The 27016-nt window shown below is 39.7% G+C and overlaps 1 protein-coding gene across 4 annotated transcripts in view; it reads right to left on the bottom strand.

The window, feature by feature from the left end:
* stxbp5a (syntaxin binding protein 5a (tomosyn)) overlaps positions 1 to 17535 on the bottom strand; it is a gene marked incomplete at both ends in the record, with an annotated part of 113395 nt that extends 95860 nt beyond the window's left edge. For all 4 annotated transcript variants that reach the window (XM_079255447.1, XM_079255448.1, XM_079255449.1 and 1 more), the window contains 2 exons: positions 15173 to 15270; positions 17398 to 17535. In XM_079255447.1, coding sequence (XP_079111573.1) covers positions 15173 to 15270; positions 17398 to 17535 — 236 coding nt within the window. The remainder of the gene's footprint in view (positions 1 to 15172; positions 15271 to 17397) is intronic.
* Between the last annotated feature and the right edge of the window lie 9481 nt (positions 17536 to 27016).

The following is a 27016-nucleotide window of genomic DNA, read 5'->3' as shown; positions in this document are numbered from 1 at the left end:
GGAAAGCAGGCACTGAGACACATCTCATAAACACAAGTCAATGCAAAAGAAAAAAAAGGGGCGATGGCGGCATTATTCTGTACAGATGTTTTTTCTGTAAGTGGGCTTGGATGTTGGGAGAGATGGATGCCGGAAAATATTAAACAATGTTTAGTTAAACCCTTTTCTAGACTACTCAGAATCTCCGTCACAGAGCAAAGACTTACATTTCAACAGTGACCTGAAGCATGCTTTCAAGAGGAATGACTTTGGGAAGACTGTGAAACTCCTGGCGTCACTCAGTCAGACTGGGCATTCACCCAGGAAAGCATCTCTGGAGAGACCCCGAAAATGGCTTTGTATCAATGAACCACTTCCAAACTGGTGGATTGTGCCAATAACTATTGGAAAAAAAACTTCCAAAGAAAAGATGTGCCAAGCTTGTAGGATAATTTCACAAAGACTAAGGGCTTTAATGGAGTACTATCTGATAGGTCTGCATACTATGTTTAACATGATATGTCTATTTTTTTTTTTTTTTTTTTTTTTTACACTAAATTGACTTAAAACACAAAGGAAAGTTATGTTTTGTGTTGCACGGCAATCTCAAAGGACAGACAGTAAATGAACACAGAACAATCACAGACTGCTACAATGGTCTTGGCTGTTATAAATGCATAGCAGTGTAGCAACAGCTTCTAAAAGTGAGCACCAGGTTGTAGATGCTAAACAGCACAAGTCTGTTTGTTTGTTTTTTCTTCTCGCAATGACCATATAAAAAAGCCAAATGCCTTTTAATTCTCTTATTATTATAATGTCTGATTTAAATGGTTCAGAGCATGGTTTATCTCCCTTTCTGGTCATAATGTCAAATCTGCAGCAGCAACAATTGTTCATGTGTTCACCAATGTCTTCTCTTATCATGGTATCAGCACTAATCAACACCCCACTTCTAAAAGAAAGGCAATAGTGTTGCTAAGCACCAGACAGGAAGAGAAATCAGGCCAATAGACCCCAAATGAGGCTTAATGGGGGCCTAGTGGCATGGCTGGCTGAGACCTCTCCCACTGTCTGTTCATCATTCACTCCCACTGGTGTCTGCAGATGACAGATGCTTCTGGCTTATCAAACAAATTAGCTGCTTCATCACTGAAAATAAAAGTGGTGATGCACAAGCTGTATGCATGTCCTTTCCTTTACAGAGACTGTTGTTTTTCTGAGAGAGACAAGTAGACAGGAAATGGTGCGATTGACTCCTGCTTTGAAACTAGACAAACAACCAACATGTGGTGGCTTCTGCTTGGACAGCGGTCTAATTACGGTTAGGTCAGGAGCCAATTGTTCCCCTTCCAATTTCTGCAAATTCCACCCACACAACACCAGGGCTTGAGTCACTGAGCTGAATGGCTGCGACATGGCTCCACTCCATGTGCAGACACTCCTACAGTGTACTTCATTTGCCTCTAATTTTTTCCTCCTCCTCTTCTCTCCTCTAAACTTAGACACAACTTTGAGTCTATAATGATGTCATCCTTTAACTCTTCCTGTTGCTTACCATCTTGTCTCTTTTTGACTGCAGGGCTTTCACCCTGCTTGCGTTGCGATGAATGATAAGCCAAGGTCACATCTACACCACTTCAGGTTTTAAAGCTTTGCTCTATACTTGAACTATTTGTGTGGTCTCTAGTGATGTGAAAAATCATAGCACACTTACAGAATCTGCCACTCTGAATCATGCAAAAAGCAAACATGCACAACAAATCACAGTGCTTTGTCTATGGACAAACCCCCTCCTCTCCCCGTCTTGCCTCCAGTCCTGAGATGTTTGTCTTAACATCCATGCCCTACCCCCACCATTCCAATATAAACATCACAACAGAAACCACAAATGTGCTTCAGACAGAGCAGAGCAACAGCCCCATGGCCAGTTTCTTACCACACACAGACACACACGCTGGACATTAACTCCTATGCACTTAATATAGACCTATAGAACACACACTAACAGGCTGAGAGCTGTAGAGAGGGAGAGGACTGTGTGCACAACAGCCATGTGGCAAAGCATTAAAGCCTGAGTCATCATGCCAAGTGACACATGTGTGCATCTTCCCTGCTGGCAGTCATGACTGCATACTAAAGGGCAGTCCACAGAGGCGCAACAGGGGAACTGCAACCGGCCAACGTGAAGATTTGCATTGGTCTCACTGGCAGGCAACGGTTTTGCCAAGTCCTGGGCAGAATCACAGCCACAGTTGACTAAAGTTGAGGACATTGCCTTTACTCTGGCTAAGTCTATTACAAAATGCCATCTATTTAGGCTGGCAGCAGCAAGGCTTAAGTCACTGAGCGGATATTTAGAACCTACTTTCCTCAGATGAGGAAAATTCCAAACATTTGTTAAAAATGTTGCTGTCAGCAAGAAAAGGAAATAGGGAATGCTGCAAACCAACGATGGACTGTCAGCTGAGGCAAAAAATAATTGGAATATGACAGAGCAAGGCACTGATCAAACAAAGTGCAGCTAACCCATATGGAACAAACTGCTATGCAGGGTGTGCAAAGTGTACATTTTTTGAAGCTACACTCATTATTACTCTCCAAGGCAACAATGAGCAAAAATACTAATTTCCTCTGAAGTAAAAGCTACATTTGGACTCAAATGTGGATGCTGAGTGCACATGTAGGGCTTTTGAAACACTGTCAGCAACACTGACAGTAAAAGCAGCTTTGCTTTGCAATTACATGTTTGCAGGCTTGCAACCAAGTAATGATTAGCTTACGTTAAAGCTAAATTGTGTGCACTGGCATTGGAATAAAAATACCTCTGCAGTATTCAACATGCGTTCCCATATTCCTCATTTATTCATTCACACACCCAACTGTGTCAAAAGCAAAGCTGAGGTCAACGTCTTCTTCAAGGGGTGCTTTGCGACATTAGACATTAAAAAAAAAAAACCTCCACTTAGCAGACAACCTGCTCCATCAGAACTGCACAAACAAGGATGTGTTGCAATAGGGGGGCTTACATGCAAAGGAGCTGACTTCAGCTGGGACGCTGAGAAAAACAGAAATAAAAGAAGGCAAATCTTATCAAATATTTTACACACAAAGAATAGAAAGCATGTAAATGTTGAAATTGAGCCATCATATAATTTCATAAAAAATATTAGCTCATCTTGAATTAAATAGGAACATAATGATGCCGCAATCTCCAAGATAGAATTATTTCCATCTTTAATGCAGCTTCCTAAGGACCCAAGGATCATATGCAGAGCATTTTAATTATATTATGAAGAATAGATAGTGGAATATTCAAAGACCCAATTTTATATCAAAGAATATTATTCTAACATTGCTCTACTATTTGTAGATGCAGTGTTGTTAAACATCTCACCAGTTTTACTTCTGAGAGACTCAACTTCTCTAAGGTGCTCTTTTTTATATAATCATGTTACTGACTTGTTGGCATTTAATATAGTTGTAAAATTTTCTGCCAGCTGTTTTTTTTTGTTTTTTTTTTATTTTGCAGCTACAATCAATTTTAAGATCAGATCTTGTTCACATGACAAAAGGAAACGTCTCATTTTGAATATTTAAGATCTTTTTTCTGGTGAAAAAAAAAAAAAAACTGCTCGACATGTCGACATAACTGAATTCCATTTTTGTTTCTACACAGTTTCCAAACTATTAGAGGTTTGAAGCTACATTTAAAAAAAAAAAAAAAAAAAAAAAAAAAGATAGCTTGTGCTTATCCTAGCATGCGCGTACATAGACAGGCACATGTGGTTGCAGCTTCAATTTCACATTGCTTAAATCTACAACAAATGGGTCTGTTTGTACTCCTGTAGAACCAAGAGGTAAAAACAGCACCAACGGTTAGGTGAATTGTTGACTAATGTACTCTCTTGTCAGGCTCTTGAAGCAACATCAAAGGTACAAACAATCCATTATGCAACACTTTTTGTTGAAGACAGCCATTAGTACTCTCACCAATGAAATACATTACCAGATGAATACATACTATTGGTTATTTAATCTTTGAAATAAAGATGAAGCCAATTTTTTTTTTTTTTTTTAATTTACAGGAAATGAATAATGTGGTCTTGAAATATAATGACTACTCTGAATGGGTTTCTAACCAGCTGGGCAGTTTTAAAAGGTTTTAGTTGCTTTTCTACTATCTAATGGTTAATACACTGCTTTACAATGTGGTTGTGTTGTAGGTGCTCTTCCTCTACAAAGTCATAACTAGATATTCAAAGAGTAAGAACGTTTCACTTCCTTTTTATTTGTATAATAAAATTTTGTTTAAGAACTACATTATCAAAAACCAAACATAAATTTAGTTGAAAAAACTATTAAACAAAGTAAAAAAAAAAAAAAATAGATTATAAGGAAATAGATTATTTCACACATTTTGGAAACTACTTCTTTTATTTTTTTCCTTTAACTTTACGTTTCTGATTAGGTTCAGGCTTTTTATATGTCCAATCTTTTATTTGTATAATTTGAGATTGTTAAGTTATTGTACTTTTGACTCAAAAATCAGATTGAGCACATAACACATTTTAAAGAACACATCAGCTTTCTCAAAATGAAAAAGCACTTCATAAGTAAAACATGACTGTGCAACAAGTTGTGTGTGCTGCAGGTAGAGTAGGACAGCTCTAATAACATTTTAAGGCAACCAACTGCACTTAAATAGTTGCAAGTTAATATTATCTAGTTTAAGTATGTATTTCTCAATAAGCCTTTAAGCAACACTGTCCACACTGCAGACTAGGCTTTTTAGCTACAGCTGACAGAGATGCTAATACCTTCCAGCTGGAGTTGGTTTAGTTAAGTATGTAGAAATGAGCCTTTAGCAAAGAAGGTAAAGACCATGAAATAGAAAAGCCAGACATCAAATGATGTCTGGGACTTGAGCTTTAATGCAATAAAAAATTTAAGAAATAAAATAAATGCAGAAATTACTGGATGTTGAGGCCTTGCAGAGGTTAAATAAACATAAATATAGAAACCTGAGGCAAGGATAAACAAGTATTTGTATTCGGCTGAATTCACAGTTCTATCTGAGTATACTATAGGAGCATTAGGCAGACACATGCACGCACACACATCTTAGCACACATGAATATGGTGATAACCAATTCCTCAAGGTGCGGCACCTTGGGGACCTTTGTCAGTTCCTCCTCTGTTGTTTGTCCTGTTTATGTATGTGAGTGCATGTGCCTGTGTGTTCAAGACCTTACAGACAGGAAAGGAGCATCTGGATCCTCGTAAGGTCATAACCATTTACACTGCTCATGGCCATTATGTGCCACTAACTGTTTGTTTCCTGCACTCCAACAAACAGCAATGCTTTCTGTCTCTTCACACACTTGTTACACTTCATACGTAGCTATACAGTGGTGTGCAAACCTTTGGACACGGTTCCCGAATGTTTTTCAATGTAAATACAAGTAAGTATGAAAGGTTTAAGAAAAATTACAGTTGTATAATATTTACATTTTTAGCTGCAAGTAGCGGAGAAATTGGTGCAAATGTAAAAAACGTAAACTTTTGGCATTCAGGTGATTTGAAACGGCTTTCTTAATGGTTCTGTCAAGATTCTGCCAAGGACACAGCTCTGTGCACCCCTGGCCAATCAACATCTTTTTAGGTTCTTTATTTATCCAATGGGATTGATTCATCACCTGCTAAACAAAATCCCTCCCCTGCTGTCCAAATGCACAACCACTAATGCTGCAAAGCTAAGTGGATGAAAAATAAACAATCCAGTGCCAGCAGACACACCTGAGGAAAAAAGGTAAACATGGGAAAAAACTGAAGATAATTTAGACATTTCTTTAAATAAAAAAAATACTTTTATACATTTCCCTTGGATGGAAAAGGAGGCTTGGCCAAGACCCACACAATGTTAAATTAAAAAAAATTTTAAAAAAAAAAACCCTACAGCCGATACGTGGCCGAGGACAGAGTTGGACGGATTTGTAATCAAAATGAGAATCAGAATAACCTTTATTATAATTGTGCAATGCAAGATGACATTTGGGTGTTTGGCACAGAAGCGGTTTAAAAAAATCTGAATAAGATAAAAATAAAAATTTTAAAAAGTCATCCCACACATTGTTTTTTTTTTTTTAAAAAGCTACTAGTAACATTTACCTGCTGCCTGCAACACAGCCTCAAAACACTTATCAGCTGCCCTGCTTTACATGAGAGAAGTGCTTTTATACAAATTCAGTCTAACAACAACATCAGATTCAAATCTAATATCCAGAAGTCTTGCAGTCAAATGAAAGCTTACATTTGTATTTCTAGAAGTCAGTTCATTCCCCCGCTATGTCTTCATTTCCTCATAAACTAAGTGTTCTCCCGCTCTGTGGACAATGTTCTTTTACAGACAAGCATATGAAGACCTAAAACTGCTGATGGCTGTGAAAACATTTGGGAGAGCTGAGTGCAAACATAATATTATAACATTTGAGTTTCTTAATCACGCGTATGAAAAAGCCATGTCTCCTATACTTTTTAGAAATATAATTCTATAATTTGGCTCAAAATGTTGACATTAATGTTTGAAATTAGACTTTAGGACATTTGGATTTTTACACTTTAAAAAAAATCTACAGTTGTTTCTGGGTACATAAACAACTGCGTGTTATCGCACTGCACATCATTTCTAAGATACCGAAGGATCTTAAAGGTTCCACTTTTGGCCAAAAAACTGATCATAATAGAACCTGGTACAGTGCAAAAATAAGTCCTACAAAGGATGCAAAGTCATTACACAACAGCATACCTCACTGTGTTTCTTTGTTCATGAATAATGGTGATATATCTATAACGATTCTCCACAATACCACCTTTACTTTGTGTAATTGCCAGGTCAGAATTAATTGTCGAATTGTATTATTTTTTCAATCTCAACTATGTTTATAAAGTGCATAACGAGTATTAAAAACACACACACCCTCTTTCAAAATAAGCTTTCCAAAGTCTGAATAAGTTGGGAGAGGATAATGTAAAAAGACAAATAAAAAATAAAAAATAAAAAAACATGAAACATTAATAGGATGGGAGCAGAGCCCCCTGATCCAGGCGGGGGGATTACACACAGCAGCTACACAAAAATAATGAGATGTAGTGAATCAGGAGGGAGACCAGGAGAAGAAAAAAAGTCTGGAAAGCTCATTAGAAAGATCCTACAATCTTAAATTAATGTAACAATTAAATTCCTGGAAAGATGAATGAGAGAAAGAAGATTGTAGAAGAAAAAAAAAAAGCTCAGCAACATTGACAGTTCTACTGACAACGCCACGGCCCTGCATGGACCTGGAGGTCATACGAAAGTCAGGGAGAAAAGTGAGATGACAAAATCTTTGTACCTCACAGCTCTCTGCGAGTCAGTCCCCTTACAAGTACCACAGGGACTGTGGCAACCTGACAGCTGGAGTTTGACTCAACCATGCCACACTTCCATACCCAGCCCACAATGTCAAGCAAAACCACAAACTCTCAGCCACCACAGTTCATGTTATAGTCATGCAAGAATCTATTTATAGCTTTTCTTTTCTTAAACTGTCACAAGACAGTGCTTTCATTCAGCCACAGAGATGCCTTTTATTCAGTCGGGTCACCTTAAGAACAAAAACACAACTGTTTAATTAATTTTTTCTCACTTGCTTTAGAGATCAGTTGTGCTTTCCTGGTATGAGAGAATCTGAACAAACTCCATGGAGTGAATGTGTTCACACAGTTCATACTGAAGGTAATTAACAGAAAGATTCTCATTCAACTTCAAAAAATGCATTTTAAATCATCTCGGATGGGTTATGCACCGTTGATGTCATGTGCAATTTGTTCAATGACAGTGATGGTTTTATGAGATGGTGGATTTACAGCATGTATGATGAGGTGATATTTATATTGTTGGACAGGCACAAGCTATCAGCACAATTCATTATTTGCCAAAGGCAGGTCGCTACCAACAACTAGTACACCAATCCACCCATTGCAGAATTTTTTTCCTCTTTTCTTTCCAGACAAAGGGCAATCTGGAATAGTTGTTTTGATCGGCGGGAAACCGCTGTCTAAATGATTTTTGAGGTAGCCGCCTTTGATCCTTGGGGAGTTCACAAAGTGTCAAGATAATGAAAGCCTCAGACTTACAGATGAAATCAATAGGAGGTATAATGTTACCACAGGCAAGAGTATCACAAGTCCTGCATGAGAAGTCCCGAATCGATGACTTTAAACAAATCCAATAGTGTATAGGATACAGTATTTACTTTGAAAATTTGACTCTTGACTGAGCAGCGGTCAAACCCTTTGCTCAGGAGAATGCCTCTACATTAGAGAAGCATATCGACTTGTACTAATACGAGTGCAAATCAATACGGCACCAACGTGGTGCTCACAAGTGGCCGCAGAAGTGCTGAAAAGGCAGTTGCGTAAAGTCTTTCATAAATCACGAGACGGTGATCAAAAGCTTTGGTTGCTTTTCTTATGATAACACAGCACTTACGGAACAGATCAATCTGTGATCAAGACTGATCGGGGATCAAGGTGGAACTGTTACATGGAGTCCTGCTGAGCAACGAGGAGGAAGAGCGCGGCTTATAATGGAACAAAGACTTACAAGGGGTTTTTTGTGGTTCATACAGTTTTGAAGGATAACAAGATCTTGTAATGAAGGAGATCTATTCATTCCTTCCTTCATTATCCAAACCGCTGAATCCAATGAAGGGTCGCGGGGAAGCTGGAGCCTATCCCTGCAGTCTTTGGGCGAAAGGCAGGGTACACCCTGGACATCTCGCCAGTCCATCGCAGGATGAAGGAGATCCATAGCTAACTTATTTTATACAATAGCAAACAATCAAAGGAACAAAAAGAGAACAAAAACAACCAATGAATCAATAGACTGACTTGTTTACTAGTTAAACAAAAAGCACCAAACACAACCGCAGTGGGAATAGTGGGTGGGGGGGTGTCCTCGCTGAGCCCAGCTCAGTCAGTAAAGCAAAGTATACAGTACAGGTTTAGAAACATTAGTCAACAATAATAAGGTGTTATAGTCATTCACAGGTGAAAATCTCCACTGTGACCAGTTTTGAGGGTTAATTTTAGTCCCAAATAAATTAAATGAAAAGTCAAGTTCACAAGAACTAAAATGAAAGTCTTGTTTGAAAGGAACTGAGCCTTTAGTAAGGGAACCCTCAGCGGCTTGATGCATCACTCCACTTTACTTTCCTGGTATTTTAACCGTCAGAGATTAGCAGCATTTACCCCAAAATATTTATGTAAGAAAGGGGGAAGTGAGGTGGGATTTAGAAGGTATTAAAGTCTGTGGAGCAGAAGTTTAAAGCTGCAGAAATGAGAGTTTCATTATAAAAATAGAGCATTGAGGCATTAAAATACACCAAGTTTATAAGAAAGAAAAAATTTCACACAGACACATTTTTAAGGCATGTCGCTTTAAGACACAGAACATCAACTATCGTGAGACAAAAGAAGCTAGCTAGCTTTTTAATAAAAGGTGTTTAAATCATTAAACATCCATTAACACTAGTAACCAGGCATTAAAGGTACAGAGGACTGCAAGTTGGTGCCTTTAATTACCATTTAATACAAAACAGTAAATAACAATGCAGGGATTTAACATTTGCCATTTTAAGTTTTTTTAGTTTTACAGGCAACTACAGCTGCATGATATTAAAAAAAAAAAATAAATAAATAAATACATTGCAATTTTATTTTTCCAATCCTGCAAAAATTATATTGCAATGTGACAAAATACATGAATTTAACATTTGACTTGAATTAGACTTTAAGTTATGCAGCAGTCCCATCATGTTGTTGACATTCTGCATTGATCTTCCCTCTTTTTGTGAATGTTACATTTATATTTTTCTCTTTTTTTTTTTTGGTAACTAGCAATAAACAAGCCTGTGTGTTGGTTACACTTGGAATTGATGAGACACGTTGAGTTCATTTGCTTCCTACATTACAGCAGCTGGAATGAGACTACTGCACACACGTACATTGCGATGCAATGCTTGAGCATGATATTGTGCAGCTCAACTGGCAACAAATAAAAACTTGTCTTAATCTTTTTAATACCACAGACTTTTGACATTTTCACTTTGTTGCAGTTAGTTTGAAAGCAGAGGGGAAAATGAGCAGTTTTCCTTTTCCGTTTCATAATTAGCTCTCAGAATGTAAAAATAAAAGAGGTCTGATTAATCCCTCTGTGAAAGGGCACACCTGACATAAATCCCACCGCTGGCTCATCTATTTACCTATATAGCTGTTTGCTTCTTCATTATGTTGAAGATCTCATCCATGCCTCCTACTCTTCTATCAAACAATACCTTTTGCAAGCTATATTTGTTGTTTAACTTTAAATTAGTGCTCTTGTGTTTTTCCACCATTGGTGTATTTTCATTGTGTCCAGGCAGATGAGAAACAAAAGATCAATGTTGCCTTGTTCCATCAAACATACATAAATGTTAAATTAGAAAAAAGATTAAATGAGGAGCAACAGGGATATTGCATCATATTTAACTGAGATGCTCTTACTTTTCCTGAGTTTTTTTTCTTGTTTCACACATTAATCCATTAGTCAAAGATAACCAGTTCCTTAACTTAAAGACAAACAGTGAAAAAGAATAATCCCCGACAAGCCAGAACATCTTACATAAGTCGCAGGATGCAAAAGCAGGACAGGTTAGATACAAAAGTACTGAAAAAGAAGCAACGAGGTGGTATAACGTAAACCACTCTAAACCTTGATCGTGTTTGGTGCCTGTCAAAGCAAAGTAATTTAGTCTGTCAGGATACTAAGCAGAGAGGCTGCAACTGCAGTGTTGGAGAACGAAAGCTGCAAAATTTGTTTTCTGTCTCCAAGAAACCCAAAAAAAAAAAAAAAAAAGAGAAAAGAAAAAGGAAGATGCTAAGAGCATTTGGAGAACATGGCAGATGAACCCCGGTACACAAGGGGTCTTTGATTAGTAGCTCTTCACTACAGTACACAGGCATTCAGGAAGTCTCACATCCTTTGTTCCATTTAGGGTGCAACGCTGATGTGCACTGATCTGACATAAAAGCAAAATCTGGGAAGCTCTCAGGCGACCTCACAATGGTTTTCACTTTGAAATATTTCTAACACCATCTGTCAGAAGGAAGCTAACTCCTCCATCTCCACCAGCACATCTTTGCTCATCTACATGTTAAACTTCATTTCTGTATTTAACAAAACGACTTCAGTTCAAGCTTTCCTCCTGCTTTTATAAAAATCCTTATTCCAGTTATGTGAGAAGTAAAACAAGGTTAACTAGGATGAAACACTAACTGCTCAATCTCCAAACAATGCTGCTCCTATTTAGATTGTTTATACTCTCACCGCACAACAAACTGACAGCAGCAGCAGTTCAAATCAGCTCAGACTTTGCAGTGCCACGCTCTGGCCGCATTGCATAACTCAGCACATACACATGCACAAAACAATGGATCTTACTCAGTTCTAGGGAGTGCAATCTTGCAGATTAAGCTTGCAGCTAAGAATCCAAATGAGGAAAGTACAGGAAGTGGAAAGATGCAGAAAAAAAAAAGGACAAATCTAGATTGTTCAAAATGCATTATCACCATTGTAGAAATTCTCACGGAATTCTTAAGATATAGCACAGACAGCAAGAAAAAAAAAGCTGAGAGTCAAAAGAAACAAAGACACAAAAATCTGTGAACTTCTCAGTCAAACAAGATCTTACGCCACCGCCGAATCCTTCAGGAAATAAGAAATACAACAAATTCTGATCAAAGCTCGATGAAGAAGAGAAACATTTGGGAACCGACACGGCGAAGCTCTCTTACACGTATCTTTAGTAAGCACCAATTTCTATTTTAAAGCTTAAACCTGGTCACATTCAGCCATCCAGCCAAGAGGATCATGGCTCAGTGGAGTTTTCCAGCAACTGCAGGAAAAGCTCAAACAGCAGCACAGATACTGAGTGAATCACAAGGAAGATTAATGATGAAGATATGTCACAGTCAATCTGCGCTACAACCAGAAGCTGCACAGGGCTACTGTCAGTCCCAGCAGTTGCTGCAAAGCCTCTGTGTATGTGTGTGCATGTGTGTGTGTGTGTGTGTGTGTAAAGCTGTCTCTCCAAGCATGGGTGCACCAATGTTTTTGTGCATGTTCAAACCCTTGAGTGTTCTTCAGCACACTTCAATATTACTGTACATAGTCATTAACATTTACATAACTCATTCACCATTGTCCAAATGCATTTGTGTGAATGCACAATTGTGTGTGATGAATGTCTAGCCTGAAATAATAACTCTGCTTGTTTGTGTGTATGCCGATGTGTGAGTGCTATAATGTCTTGTGTTTGTCGATGAGATAATCTGACAGAGCACGGACTGACAATTTGATCTATTGATCTGCGTCTTGCTGCCTTCCTGGGAGTCTATGAGTTATGGTACTGCCATTTCTTCTGGCCATCACCAGTAAAGAGGTGAGTTGCAGACATTGTTATACACAGATACACGCAAATGCGGACCACCAAGGAAACACGTACACAAACAAACCCTGAAAACATACAGATGACTGGATCTATGGTGACGAGCTTCTGAAACTAAATAGAAACTAAATCTGCTGGGAATGTTGACATCCTTGTTTCTGCTTCTTTTCTGCTGCCGTTTTCTGATACTGCATTTGGTTTCAATAAAGATATTTATCTATGACTGGTGTTTGCTCTGAAGTTCATTTTTTAAACAAGCAAATATATAATAATTTACTGTCAGAAAATGCTAAATCAATTCCAGGTGACAAGCCATGCAACTGAAGTCAAATCTTTGAACAGCTTATCATTTTACCTTTTTCCCTCTGTTGTCAGCATCATTCTCTTTCAAGAAGTTAACTAAAGGACAACAAGTGCCCAGAGTGTTTTGTGTCATGTGGCATCAGTGCAAAGAATTTTGCTCAGTATGGCCCTTAACACAAAGACAATCAGACAAGGAAGCTGAAAGCTTGCCTTCTTGCTACTCTTTCACCTAAAAACACTTTCTGTAGCACTTACACACACACACACACACACAGCGTCCCTGCTTGGTTTTTCCTAATTACACAATGACTCTAATATACAGCTAATATGAGCTGACTGCTTTTGCAGCGAAAGCTGTTTTCTAAAGACTCATGACTTCTTTTTGCTGCAGAGATCCTATGCAGAAAACAATTGTGTGTGTGTGTGTGTGTGTGTGTGTGTGTGTGTGTGTGTGTGTGTGTGCGCGCGCACTTGGGCATATCTGACTCAGTGCATTATCACACACAGATCAATAAGGATTCTATTCTTGGCCATTAGATCTTGAAAAAGGGATAGCCTGCCTCCCTCAGCCTTTCCCATCTTTTCCTTACTCTCTGCTCACCCCATCTATATCTGCCTGCACTCTCCACAGGCTCTCCTGCCAACTACTGTCTTTATGCCTCTGTTCTCCTCCTCCAGACATCACCAAAGGGACATTGTCATCTTCCCAGCTGGACAGTAAAAGCAGCGGCAGATGTGGTGGCGGGCATCAAACACAGGATAGTTTTAGGGGGATAACTGAAGTGATTGGCTATGTGTCGAGAGGGATCAGACATTTCCTGAGAGGGTAGACACACACACACACTCAGAAGTATCACAGGTCCCATTTCTCCTGTAATTCTCAGTCATCTGCCACGCTTCCAGGCTGAGGGCCTTGATCTGCCACTTCCTGTAAATCCTCTGTGGGAGAGAGGTGAAGCCAAATGTCCTGACAGGCCAACCGAGCAAATAAACACACACACAAACATGCCCAGACATTATTATCCATGAGAAGCCATTATCTGCAATAATGACTTACAGCTGGAAAAGCTGATCTTGCAGCATAGTGATGCTAAAACGGAGTTACAAATCTTCCATCACAACTCCTTTCATTTGGGCCTCAACGGTATCACTGTCATCAGATAGTCAGGACTGACTAAACAGCTAAGTAACAGAGGAGAAGAAACAACATCAGAGAAGAGCTATAGGACTCCCAATTCACCTTCGCCTGAATCTGATAAGACCGTCTGATCTACATCGCACAAACACATCAGAGATTCCTCTGTTTGCTCACTTTCAAAGTGACTAGTTTTAGCTAGCAGGAAAGAAACTAGCCCCGGATAATCTGATGAAGAATACATTACAATCTCGAAGCTGATTGGTGACAGACTTCTTGGTTGGAGCTTTTTTCTTATTCTGAGAAGGAATGGACCAGCAAGTAAGAGATAAGCCCCATTAAGCTTATGTGCCAGTTCCTGCAAAAGCCCTAGCATGCGGCTTCCACTAGTGGAGGGATTTCGTCTCCTGTCTACTAATACATATGTAGCGCTGACAGATTCCGGTTGTGGTTTGAGTCAAATCTCAAGCTCATTGGGCACGGAGGTCACTTCCCCAAAAGGTGGTCGGCTGACTCACGCAGTCAAATAAACAAAAAGGTACGCTAGCTAACCACCATGTTTTCCCTTTTATTTTAGGCATGTAGCGGAAGCAGACTGAGTCACAAGCATGGCAGCCAGCAGGTGGGAAAGAGGGACATCTAAAGCAGAAAGCTCTTCATCACGCTGTAATGAGCTGGGGAAGGTTGTTGGACACAGAGGACCTGTAAAAGTAGCTTCACAGAGGCAAGCTCGCGGGCTTCTCTGCAGCTATACGACTCCCCGCGGTGCCGTTTCATAGCAGCCTGTTCTCCTCATTTTTGTAAATGTCCTTGTATTGGAAGACGACCAACACAAGAAGCCACTTCTGCTCAACTATGACATTGTTTTAAGATACATTAATGCCAGTAAAAGTAGCTAAAGATCAGGCATGCAAAAGCTGCGTAAACATGTACCTTGCCATGTAACTGTAACTGGAAGTGAGACTTGATTGCACAGACAAGCCAAAGTTTATATTCCTGATGCTCAAGCTTCACAAGCACACAGAGCACTCAACGGTTCTGTAAACCCATCAAAAACTCTTCAGCTCACTCCGAAAATAAACTGAAAGCCAACCAACTTCCATCAGCGTCAGACTATGGCAGCTCAGACATCTCTTCACTTACCTGCTGATGCCTCGCGGGGATGCTGCAACCCAGCCGAGCCGCCACAGCTCTACCTACAACGGCTCAATGGCAACTAAAAGGATACAATCTGAGAGCTCCACTCTGGGTCCCAATGGCCAGTATCTTCTGCACAGGGTCAAAAGCCATGGACGATGGTTGATAGGGGAAGCCATGGCGAACAGTCTGGTACCGAGGCATGAAAAAAAAAATGCATAAGAATTTTTAATGTGTATTTCTCAGAAGTGGTGTTGTTTTGTTACACATCTTTGTGACTTTGGTAAACAAATAGCTTTGATGGATGTGGAATCTGCTAAAATATGAAGGTTCAAGATGCTCAAAGAAAATACGACAGAGGATCAAATGCTTTCCTTCTTTTGTATGGCTCCCCTGTTCTCCATGACAAGCTGATGTTTGGCCTGACTGTTTAGGATCCTTTTAAAAATCACAAGCTTATTCTGAGATTTCCTCCCTCTCTTCATTCTCTCTTTTAAACATCTTCCTTCTCGCTCTGCCTCCCACATGAAGTCGTGATAAAACTGACGTCAGGAAATAAAGCAAATCAATAATGAGCGCATGTTTGTGTTATGTTTATAATGGTAAATGCTTATATCACACTACGGGGTGTTCCTCGCTGTGTACATTTGTGTGACTGTAGTTTTATGGCATCAATCAGCCCGTTGGTGGGTTGCTGGATTTGTTTGCTTAGTGGCAGAAGGCTAAAGCACATTACATAAGAAGCACTCTGTGCAGCAGAGACACCTGCTTTCCTTGTAGTGAAACACTGCAGACAGTTGTGCAGGCAGACAGTTAAGGTGCAGGAGGGAGTCTGAAGTCTTGTTCAAAGACACTTCAATCAGATGTCTGGCTGATGTTTTACTTACTTTAGCTGCTGCGGCTATGAAGCATGCAGTCTTTCAGATGCCCTTTCCCTAGAGTCCTCAGGTGAGTCAATGTGATTCCAGATTATATTTCTAATCACTACTTCAGGCACTCTAATTTATTGATTCTAATAAATGTTAATATGCCCTCAATTTGAGCAGATTAACAAATGGCGACACCGACAGTGATTTAACCTCTAAAGCAGGAAAAAAAAAAAAAAAAAAAAAAAAAAAAAAAGAGCAGTCATGTGTCTTCCAGAAAAACTTATACTCATTGCGTGAGTGGCAATGTGTTAAGGCAACCGATAGAAAAGGTAATGTTAGGAGTGCACCGGCAACTTTGAAGGAGATCTGAATGAGCCCACAAATCTGCTGAAAAGTTAAACTATAATTAAAAACTTTAAAAAAAAACAAATCCACAAAAGAACCAGGAAAAGGAAGATCAAATATGTGGGGGGAATCGATAGCAAACAGTGTGGTCTATTAAAACACCACACTTAATCACTAGAGCACAACTGGGGAAATGCTGAATTAACTTTGCAATGGTCTAATATGCAGCATGCACGGCATGAAAATTACATGAGTGTTTAATTATCCCATCCATTGTTGTCATGACCAATTTAGACACAGGAGGGTAACCCCCCCACCACCCCTAATCAGCCCTGTCAATTTGGGCAACATCAGTTCTCATAGGACCAAATATCTGCTGGGGATAAAGTGCTGTGCTTTTACTTGTGTGTGTTTGTGCAAAGAAGATGGAGAATAGGTGTAAAAAATAATATACGAGAAAGAAACATATAGAGGGAATTGATGAAGGAAAGACAAAGAGTACGGGAAGGACAGGCACACACACACATGAACCACAAACCACCGTTTTGTTAATCCAAAACCAGCAGATTATGCAAGAAGGGATCAGTACAGCCCAACCCCTCGATATGACAGCTCATGCCATGCGCACATACAGCAAACTCTGGGATTTTGCACAGTGTGTACTAACGTGCCCCTGGTGTGACTAAATTTTTTTTTTTTTTTTTTTTTTTTTTGTTTCAAATACAATATATACTAAAATGCAACCAAATAAGAACTATTCTTTCTTGTCTTTGCACCAGAGCGCACTTGGCATACAACATGCGCATTACTTGGTATGTTTTGCATGCAAGCACAAAACGCTTCAGTGATTCTCTTCCTGAATGGATCGTTTTAGAATAAAAAATAAATAAATAAATAAAAGGACACACACATTAGCAGCAAATAGTTTAGTGGACTATTAAAGAGTAAAATGCTTTCAAATTAATTAAATGCACTTTCTGTGTCTTGAAAAAAGGACAAACAGCACAAACTGGTAATGATAATTACAAAACCCTGCACGCAGTCAGGATCACTGAAACCAGCTGTGGCCCAAAGCCTGATCACAATGATCAGTGTGACCCACCTTGCAGAGCTGGAAATGGTCGGACTGGAGAGTCTCCTGGATCAGATGGTTTTCCTGTGGTCCCACTTGGACAGACGGCGTGGAGGAAGAAACCTCCTTCAAGCCGTCAAGCACCTTCCTGATGTTGAACTTCTTCATTTTCACACTGTAGAACACAGAATTGAAATCACCCGCAAAAGATTGAAGGAAGGGGGGGTAGCCACTTTCTTTCTCACGCGCGCGCGCGCACGCTCACTCTCTTGCTGTCTACTGTGATTTCCCCCCTGTGAGCCTCACATTTTAGTGCCTGTTTTTTTCGAGCGCAGTTTCCATGCTGGAGAAGCTGTGGCGCGCAGGTCGCCTCTTGACGTGTGAGTAAATGTGGAGACGGGAAGCTGGGACTGTTGCTGGGATTTTTTTTTTTTTTTTTTTGCTCGCGTGTGCCCCACTGCGTCTCGGTGGCTCTGCTCTTCCTCTCTGCTTCCCTCCCCTCCCCTCTCGGCTGTGCGCGCCGCTCAGCCAAAGCGGAAACGCAGCGCAGCGGCGGCTGTGGAGCTGGAGATGCTGCTGCTGCTCGCGCTCTTGCGCATGTCTGACAGAACGGAGGTTTCAACACAAATCCCGCCACCTTACCAGTCTCTCTCTCTCTCTCTCTCTCTCTCTCTCCTTTCGTTTCATCTGCCCCCAGCGACAACGCCCCCTCCCACCCCTCCGTATCACGTACACATATAGTGGGTTTTGCTCTGCTGCACCTGGTGATGTTGGGATGCTGCAGCGTTTTGAGTGTCTGCGTGGTGACGGACGAGGGAGCAAACAAACCGGGTCTCTTTTCCATTCTTTCTTCACCCCCCCGCACTCTCATCCTGTTAGCCCCGCCTCAGTTTGTGTGTTTGGATGGATGATTCGCTGTGTGGAAGGTTTCCTAAATGCCATTTAATGGCAGTGAAAGTGTATTTTAAACAATAGTTTCAGAAAAAGAAATGAAAAATGTTGCTACTTTGCAGTGCTTCTTTTCAGGAAGGAGTGAATCTCAGTCAAACTGGGAGATTAAAGGATCACATTTCCATTTGACTTTGGGTCTCAGCAGTGTTATTTGTTGAAGAAAGAAAAAACTCACTGATGTGCACGTTGTTTGCAGAAAAGATAGATATTAAATTACCTAACAGCTGAGCAAGCATTGCATCTATCTGTATCCATGGCGATACCTGTTTCCGGCTCATGGTGGTGTCCAATAGTTTTCTTTGTTACTCATACCCGGCTCCCTGACATATGGAGAACTCCATAGATATAATTTGACCTCATCTGGATGGGGTTAAAAGAGAAAGACACCAACCTTTTGAGGGGTCCAGTTAAAGTCCAGACCTGAATCACGCTACTTTTGAAGAGAACTGAAGACCAGATTCAGTTTGAGAAAGCTAAATCCTCAATACCTGGAGAGTTTTGGCCCAAAATCGGAGAAGTAAAGATGCCTATTAGCAATTTAAACAAGTAATTCATAACCAGAGTTTTCTTGTTGATTTATCACTAAATACAAATATATTTTAATGAAGCTGTTATATATATATATATATATATATATATCAAAATATATATTGATGCTTTGATTGTTATACATACATCTATGTTTTTTTTACTTGTCACTGACCTCTAAAAACACCTTCCAGCCCATGGTCACATCACTTAGCTTGTGCTATGAGTTCGCTGTTGCCCTTACAAACTGAAGACATCAAGACCGCATGTCTCCAAATAAAAAGCTCTTAATTATTACACTCATTCAGTTCTTTTCATGCTACAGTCTTTTAAGAGCAGCTATTACACAAATCTACCATTCAGACCATTATGTTGCCCCTGAGAGCTTAAGTGGGCTGAGTCCATAACCCCAGTACAGCTGTGTATGTTTGTAAGGTCGAGTACCAGCCTTGACAAGCTCAACTGGGGCTCCTCATGCTTGAGTGCCACTGACGTTGCCACCTGTTTGGGCCGTTTTCTAACCTACTCATCTCCGACAGGTGCCTGCCGGCGGCAGGGACAGAGGTAAAGCAGCGGAAGTAATATCTGTGTTTGTGCTCCGGCTACCAACACCTGATGCCAACTCTGTCTGGAAAAGTCCAAAAAGATCCCCTTCCTAATGGCAAAAGTGCTTATATTACAAACATGTTTATGCAAGTTTCTATGTAAGCTATATCTAAATAAAAGGTTTTAAAAACTAGTTTTTGATTAAAAAAAAAAAAAAAAAAAAAAAAAAGATCCAAAGAGCAAATTATTAATTCAGTAGTCAAACCAGTGTGGCTTGAGAATTGTTGCTATGCTGATTTGTGAACTGACCATCTGTAAATTCCAAGTCCAAAAGTTATTCACTGATCTTGAATGCATGATGCAGGCAAAAGAAGTAGCTTTATTAGTCGGTTCCTGCACGTGGGTATGTGTTAGGGGAGGGGAGCTTATGGCAACACTGACATCAGTGATTTAATTTAGCGCCATTGTGCTGTGGCCGAGCTATTCATCCAGCTGCGTCATGTGTGTATTGTATTTAGTGGCTGACTGCTGTGCTTGTGCGTATTGATAAGGGGTTACACGGAGCCAGCACTGTTGGTGTTTTTCTTTTATTTGTGTGCCAATGTTTTTAGTTATGCTTCTGTTATGTTTTTCATGTCAAGTCAGTTTAAATATAGCGCACCATAAAGACAGTCAAGGTACTAAAACAACAGCAAGCGTATAAAACAAGGATGATATCTGAGTTTATTTTATCAGTCTGTAATTGACAAACACACTGATGTAGTGCGTTTGTTTTGTAGAAAATCTCACTCCACTTACTTGATACCTGGGAAGTTTTAAGTCAGCTCCTTCTTTTCATGAGAATGAAGGTTTATATCAAAAGTTAAATGTACAGTTTCAATGTAGGCTTTGCATTTGATCCCCAGTCGCTTCTGTTGAAAGTGCAAAACTAAAGATTTCTTTTTATGTCTTTGTTGTATGAGTTCATAACCCTCCTAATGTTTGTGCATAATCTTTTGAAACAATGAGCTTGAGATGTTTATAAATTAAGCTTTGATGCAAATGCAGAAAGAACTAATCCGGTTCTAATTGTAGGTCAGAGGTGTGGATAGATGAGGCAAAACATCCATACTTATGTCTTCTGGTCCAGCTGCTGCTAATGTGTGCATAACTAGTGGGCATAACTGTTTTAGGCAATGTAGAGTGAATATATTACCACAGATCCAAAATAAATATTTCATGTATTTTTTTCCATCCTGTTTTTTTTTTTTTTTTTTAGGACACTGGCAACATAGAGGGTTAGGTGGTTTCTTGGACAGCAGATAGCAGTATGACATGTATAAAAAACGCCTACACCTACACAAATCTGTATGAATTACACAGATGTTTGCATAAAAATCATGAAAATGCATTTACATACCTTATATACATACATCTACATGCATTTAATTGCTTAGATCCTGAAATGAAAGATTAAATGTCCTGTGAATATGTAAAATTAAACATGTTCTGGCTGCAGTTGGATCATGTTTTCATTTCATTTACATGCATGTTTCCTGTACAAAAGATTTAACATACAGTCTTCATACAGAAACTTAATACTCAAAAGATGCACATTAGTATCACCATAAGTGTCTTTTTCTTGTTGCTTTTTAGAAAACATCCCCAGTGGATTCTTGTGGTCTTCTTAAAATCTTACAAGTGGCATAACAGGGATAGACCTTGTCACACTCACACACATCTATGACCGATCCATCAGCAGCACTGCATGATGCCGCCCCCAGCACTTGTTTGACCCCTGCAGCAACAAAGCCTCTGTACTGTCTGGAGAAAGTGAAAAACCCGTGGGAGCACAGGGGACGTCAGGTTGCAGAGATTCAAGCTTCTGCCTGTCATGCAGAAGGACTAGAGGGACCGGACCCTCCGCCCTCACTGACAGCTGCAGTTAATCAAATGCATCATAGCCCACCTGAGTTTAACATTTATGACCTGAAGTGTCCTGCTGCATTCAACTACTGTGTCCTAAGCGCAGGGATGTCCAGCAAATGTGAAGATGGTCATTATCAGTGCATGTGACACACTCAGTGCAGGAAGGAAGGGGGGGGGGGGGGGGGGGGGGGTGATTAAAAGCAACAAGAAAAGACATTCACACAAGCTCATCGACAACACGTGCACAAAACAGCTGAAGAGAGAAACTACACATACCAAGCAAAGGACATTATGCATACATACAGGCACATACACGCCACACACATCTGCAGCAGCTAATGAGTCATTGCCCTTGAGGGAACACTTTACTAAATAGGAGGATGTTTTCAATGTCAAACACACATGTACTGTAAAATGTGTTGTACAAAGAAGGAAACAAAGCAATGAGACACATCTGGAAGTGACGTGACCACCCCATACCTCCTCCACCCAATCCTCCAACACCAACCCATGCGGTTACAGAGGGGCTTATAAATATTAATGAGGGGATAAAACAGATGAGGAGGTGCGGGTGGAGTAATTGAAAACACCGTAAAGCCTTCATCACGTTCACACAGCCCCTAATCAGGAAGCTGAAGAAGATGGAGGAAGAGGAGTGGAACAAATTATTCTCTCTGTTGCTTCATTACGTTTTTTTTTTTTTAAGGTTATAAGGTCAACTGTCCTTAACAAGCCACAAATGTCTGATATTGCTTGCTTCTGATGGTGTGTGTGTGAGAGAGCACGGTGATGTTAGAGCAAATAGCTCAGGGGATGGATATGACATATCTGCTTGTCTCCACTCGGGGCAGCACAGCTGGTTTCCAATAATCAAGCAAGGCGATAAGCTGGTCATCAACATGTGCACACACACACACACACACACACACACACGACACACACATAAACACAAACAGAGACATACACAGTAGAGCAGATGGATGCCACTATTAAAGGAAAGGGCATTGGCAATGTTGTCACTGCAATGACACTGAAAATCTGAGAGGACAGATTCCTAGAAAGAAGCTGCCACCAAAATTAAGTTGACTTGAACCAGTCATCTGGACACTGAAGAGACATGAAAGGTGAATCGTACTTTGGCCTCAGTTCAGCGTCACTGACTCTGTGAGTTGAGAAAGCGACTGATGAGAAGCAACAAGGGAAAAACTGTTGGTCACAGTCCTCTGAAGGAGCAGGAGTTCAATGCAGTCAATGAAAGGGTGTGCCACGGGTTCACTGGTATTTGTTGTGCAGGGATCTGGAAGTATCACAATCTCCTTTATTTGTGCACATAGAGATGTGTTTAAAATATGCAGATAATTAATATGCAAACTGTGTTTCTGTTGTTGAACGACAGCTAAACAAATGAGTACCTTTCATGTTAGAGACTCAGTAAAGTGTGTTTTGTTTAGTTGTGCAATTTAGAAATTGTGCACACAGTTTAAAATATCAATAAAATACGGCACATGCCAATGTGATGTATGTTCTGTTAACAGGCAGCTATAATCAATAAGAAGCTCGGGGCAAGTTATCAATGACTCCTTTGCATAGCGACCTGCTGTTGGTATCAGTTCACACTTTACCTTGTTTATGCAGCAAAACTAATGTGATGCAACACATAGAGAACCATTTTATCCACATAGAAGTTGTAAAATCCAAAGGAAAAATACAGGAGATGCTGTGAAATCCAGCTCATGAGCACTTAAAGCGGATTCAGAGGAAAGTTAAGGTTCTTTTTCTCACAGACTGCATTCGAGTGATGGTGAGCTGTCTTCCACAGGTCTCCTCTCATCCTGTCGGCTCTGATGGTAAATTAAGCTGAGCAATTATCTCTTGTGATTGGCAAAGGCTATTGCACAATCCAATAAAGTGGGATGAAACTTAGTCTACTGTTATATTGGCGATCTGACGCCTCCTGGCTCTGATGTGTAAACAGAGTCTGCAAAGTTGCGTTAATACAATTATCTTCAACACAAAGTAATTAGGTAGTGATACCAGCAGCTGTTGGGATGCTATTTATGGAAAGTGTGTTCATGCCTCCACCTATATGATCTCTTATCTACAAATATGAGTTGAACAAAACAAAAATGTGCCTCAACAACTTCAAAATGGCTTTGAGACATCACTGAGCTCCTCTCCATCTCTTCCTGATGAAGCAACATCAGGTATTTCTGCCACCTCCTAAATTTGCTCATCGTGTACCACCATCCTGACTGCAATCCCTTTTTTTTTTTTATTAGCATCATGTCTGAGAATAATTACCATACAAAATTTTGAATTGTGTTCCATCCTTAATATTGGTCTCATCTTAATGAATTGAAATTTGATTGGCTTGCAAACAAAAGTGTTAGTATGCAAGGGTCAAAGTAACACAAATTTTGTAATCAGATGGTGTATGTGATGCTATATTGTTGTGATTGCATGCACCAAAAATCCACAAGGGCACAAACACTCATCTGCACTGGCCAACCTAAATGCTGACGCATCCTACCCAGTCTTCACTCTTCATGAAGAAATTGTATATTTCAGCTTCTCTCTCTTGCTACACACGGGGTAGATATTACAGTCCAGTTGGACCCCATGTGGAAGACATGTGAACTGTACAGCAACAGACATTCACACATCTTCTTCTTGGATTTGCACGACAGGCACATCTAGAGCTGCAGGAATTGCACAGTGCCAAGTTTTATTTTTGCAATTGACTATGACTGGCCAGCAGGTCTGCTATGACTAAGATCTGTGATTTCCATAGAAGAAATATTAAAGGTGTAATGTGTAACTAAATCAAAAGGTCAAAGACAGTAACATTTATTCTATCGTTAAAAACAGGTTTTGTTGGTATCAAATCACTTTAATGAAAGAACTTTATTATTTTAGAATGAGACATTTATTTCTACTTGCAGTGGGTCCACGTACCATGTAGATGCTATGTTTGTACCACTATTTTTACTACTGTGTCTCTGAATTGATTAAACTCAGTGTGAATTTAAAACATTTGAGTTTTAAAACTGCAGTGCCAGCTTTATTTGTCTGTTTGAGGTGTTTAAGATCTGTCTGGATTGGTAATGCCTAAAAAGACACAACAAAGAAGACAGTACACACGTGCACAATTTTGAAGTAGTTTATAGTAGTGTTGTCACTCTTGTACCTAATTCCACTGAATACCCTTAAAAATGAAAACATGTTTTCCTCTGGAAGTATTTTGGCCAGTGGTGGCCACCGTTCATTCACAACTGTGCTGGGGCACTGAGGGCCAAATTTTCCCATTTTGCCTTTTCCCACTAGATGTCAGTAATTCTCACAGAGTGTACCTTACAGATGGTTTTTAATGAGAATATTAGTGCAATGAAAATGTTTATAGATGATGGCTTGTAATGCCTTTGCAGCATGCTTGTTTTTTTCCTTTTCAGATGCTTTTACAGTGTTTTAACGGACAATCTGCCAACTCCATAGATACCCATATTCACCTTTTGACTGTTGCAGAAAATGTAAGGTTTCAGCATCAAAACTGTTTCAAGTGTCACTGCTCAGTATGAGTCACCAACTGATGAGACCTACACATGCACAGCCATGATGTGCACATCTGTCACAGAAAACTCATTCTCCTGCTACAGCTTAATGCAACTGTTACACTCACATTTAAACATAGGGTGATGACTGTAACTTCTTCAGGGCAACAACTGCACATTATCTGGAAAACCAACATGGATTCTGATTTTAAAAGAAGCTTTGCTCATAGCTATCTCTATATGTATAATTAATCTATCAAAAAATGTTAGGTTTTTTTAGGCATGCATATCTGCAAGAGAGTAAATCGTTTGTTATACTTTTCACAGTTGCAGAAGCAAGCAAAAAATGTTGTAAAAGACATCCATGTACAGTTTTTCCAAAGTGTAAAAAAAAGCAATCAAATGTGCATTAATTCTTTGCAGGAAATTGTACAGACATCTGAGTCAATAGGCGCTGATTGAGTGAACATGACAGGTGCATGTGTGCTTTAGAAAAGAGGACTGTACTGAATGGAGAAAAAAAATGATGGATTATTGTAAACTTTTCATTGGCACACCTTACAACAAAAGTGCACACATATAAATCTCTTCATCTTCCTCTGGTGTAAATGTCAACTCAACAACAAATCTCAATGGTGACTTTCTTCACTGTCAAATCTTACAGTGTACACAGAGCTGGACCACAGTTTATAAATCTGCTTCAGCATGCCATTCTCTGCCCTGCTCAAATATTGACTCCGACTGACCTTCAAGCACAAATAGACTTCCCTTAGACTTGTATCAGATGGTAGTTCAGAGAGTTTCCTCCACATATTGATAACTTAAGGCAATAGGGGAAAAAAAAATAACAAAAAGCTATCAATATCAGTGAAAATCAGATGGGTATACCTGTTGTGTTGCACTATGGGTTGTCACTATATTTGATGATAAATGCAGTTTTTCTCATGACCCCTTTTCCCAATGCTTTGTTTCCCATACAGCTACAAACCTGCAGTGTCATTTTTGGAGGGTTCTTTTTCTTTTACTTTCAGGACTCATTATTGGATTTTCACACCCCCTCTGGTCTGCAGGGCTGTGCTGTCTTGGCTGAAGACTTGGGCAAAGTGGAATTTAAAAAAAAGAAAAAGAGAGAGAGAAACAAGAAGAAGAGCCAGAGCAAGGTGAGGCATGGGGGAGATATAGCTGGGTTAGAGGAAAGGCTGCATTCAGGTCAGCATTTCTGCAAGAAAGGAGTCATCCAGCTGCCAGCACTGGCTGCAGATTTTTGCAGAAATTTAATACAGCTTTGAGGGGGTCAAGGTTCTGTTTAAGTTTTAGAAATAAGTTAAAATGTTTAAAGGATCCTTACTTTGTGAAAAAGCAAATCTGCACATAAAGGTTTGAGGTGAAAACCTGGTTTGTGCTTAGTTTTAGGTCCACAATTACTGTTGTAAAAAATACATGAGGAAATGACAGTAAAGTACTCTGAAGTTATGAAAACATTTTGTGTCTACGTGAAAGACAAAGTTATAGGTCGCTTTTGATGAATGCAGTAAAGCTTTGGCATTAATCTCATAGCTCTCACCTTTTCCCCTTCAGTGTTATCACTCTGACAACATAAAGGCTTGGCTTTTCGCTCAGTGATGTCTGAACCTGTCTTAGCCCCGACACCACAGGTTTCTCTCTTTCTAAGCCACGTTCCTGGCTCCTTTATCAGCACAGCTAGTTCAAAAACAAACCTCTATGGACATTCAGTCCCAGGAGGAGAAAGCAACAATGAGACAATGCTGCAAACTGTTGAGTCAGTACACCAAAGAACACAAAGTCAACCTCAGCCGCATAGGCTTCAATATGTGTTTTATGTGTTTATTCATGTATGGAGAAATATGCGAACAGGAGAGAAGAGTGGCGGTATAAATGTCCAACTGAGCATCATGGACTTAAAGACATGGAGGGCACTGCATCTTCTTTGCACATATTACTGGTTAACAGACTAAATACAAAATAAGTGTACACCTTGTTATAGATGATTAAAAAAAAAATAGAGCATGAATAGACAAAAAAATGATTATTAAAGGCACTGAAAAATAGTGTTGATATTACAGAATAAAAATGAGGATGTTTACACCAACTAAATGCTCTACTATCAAAAGGGTCATATGTACACATATAAATGATCATATTGGTTG

The sequence above is a fragment of the Telmatherina bonti genome (genome assembly GCF_933228915.1).
Source record: "Telmatherina bonti genome assembly, chromosome: 16".
NCBI lineage: Eukaryota > Metazoa > Chordata > Actinopteri > Atheriniformes > Telmatherinidae > Telmatherina > Telmatherina bonti.
The sequence above is the reverse complement of the archived record's forward strand: the minus strand, read 5'-3'. Positions and strand labels throughout refer to the sequence as shown.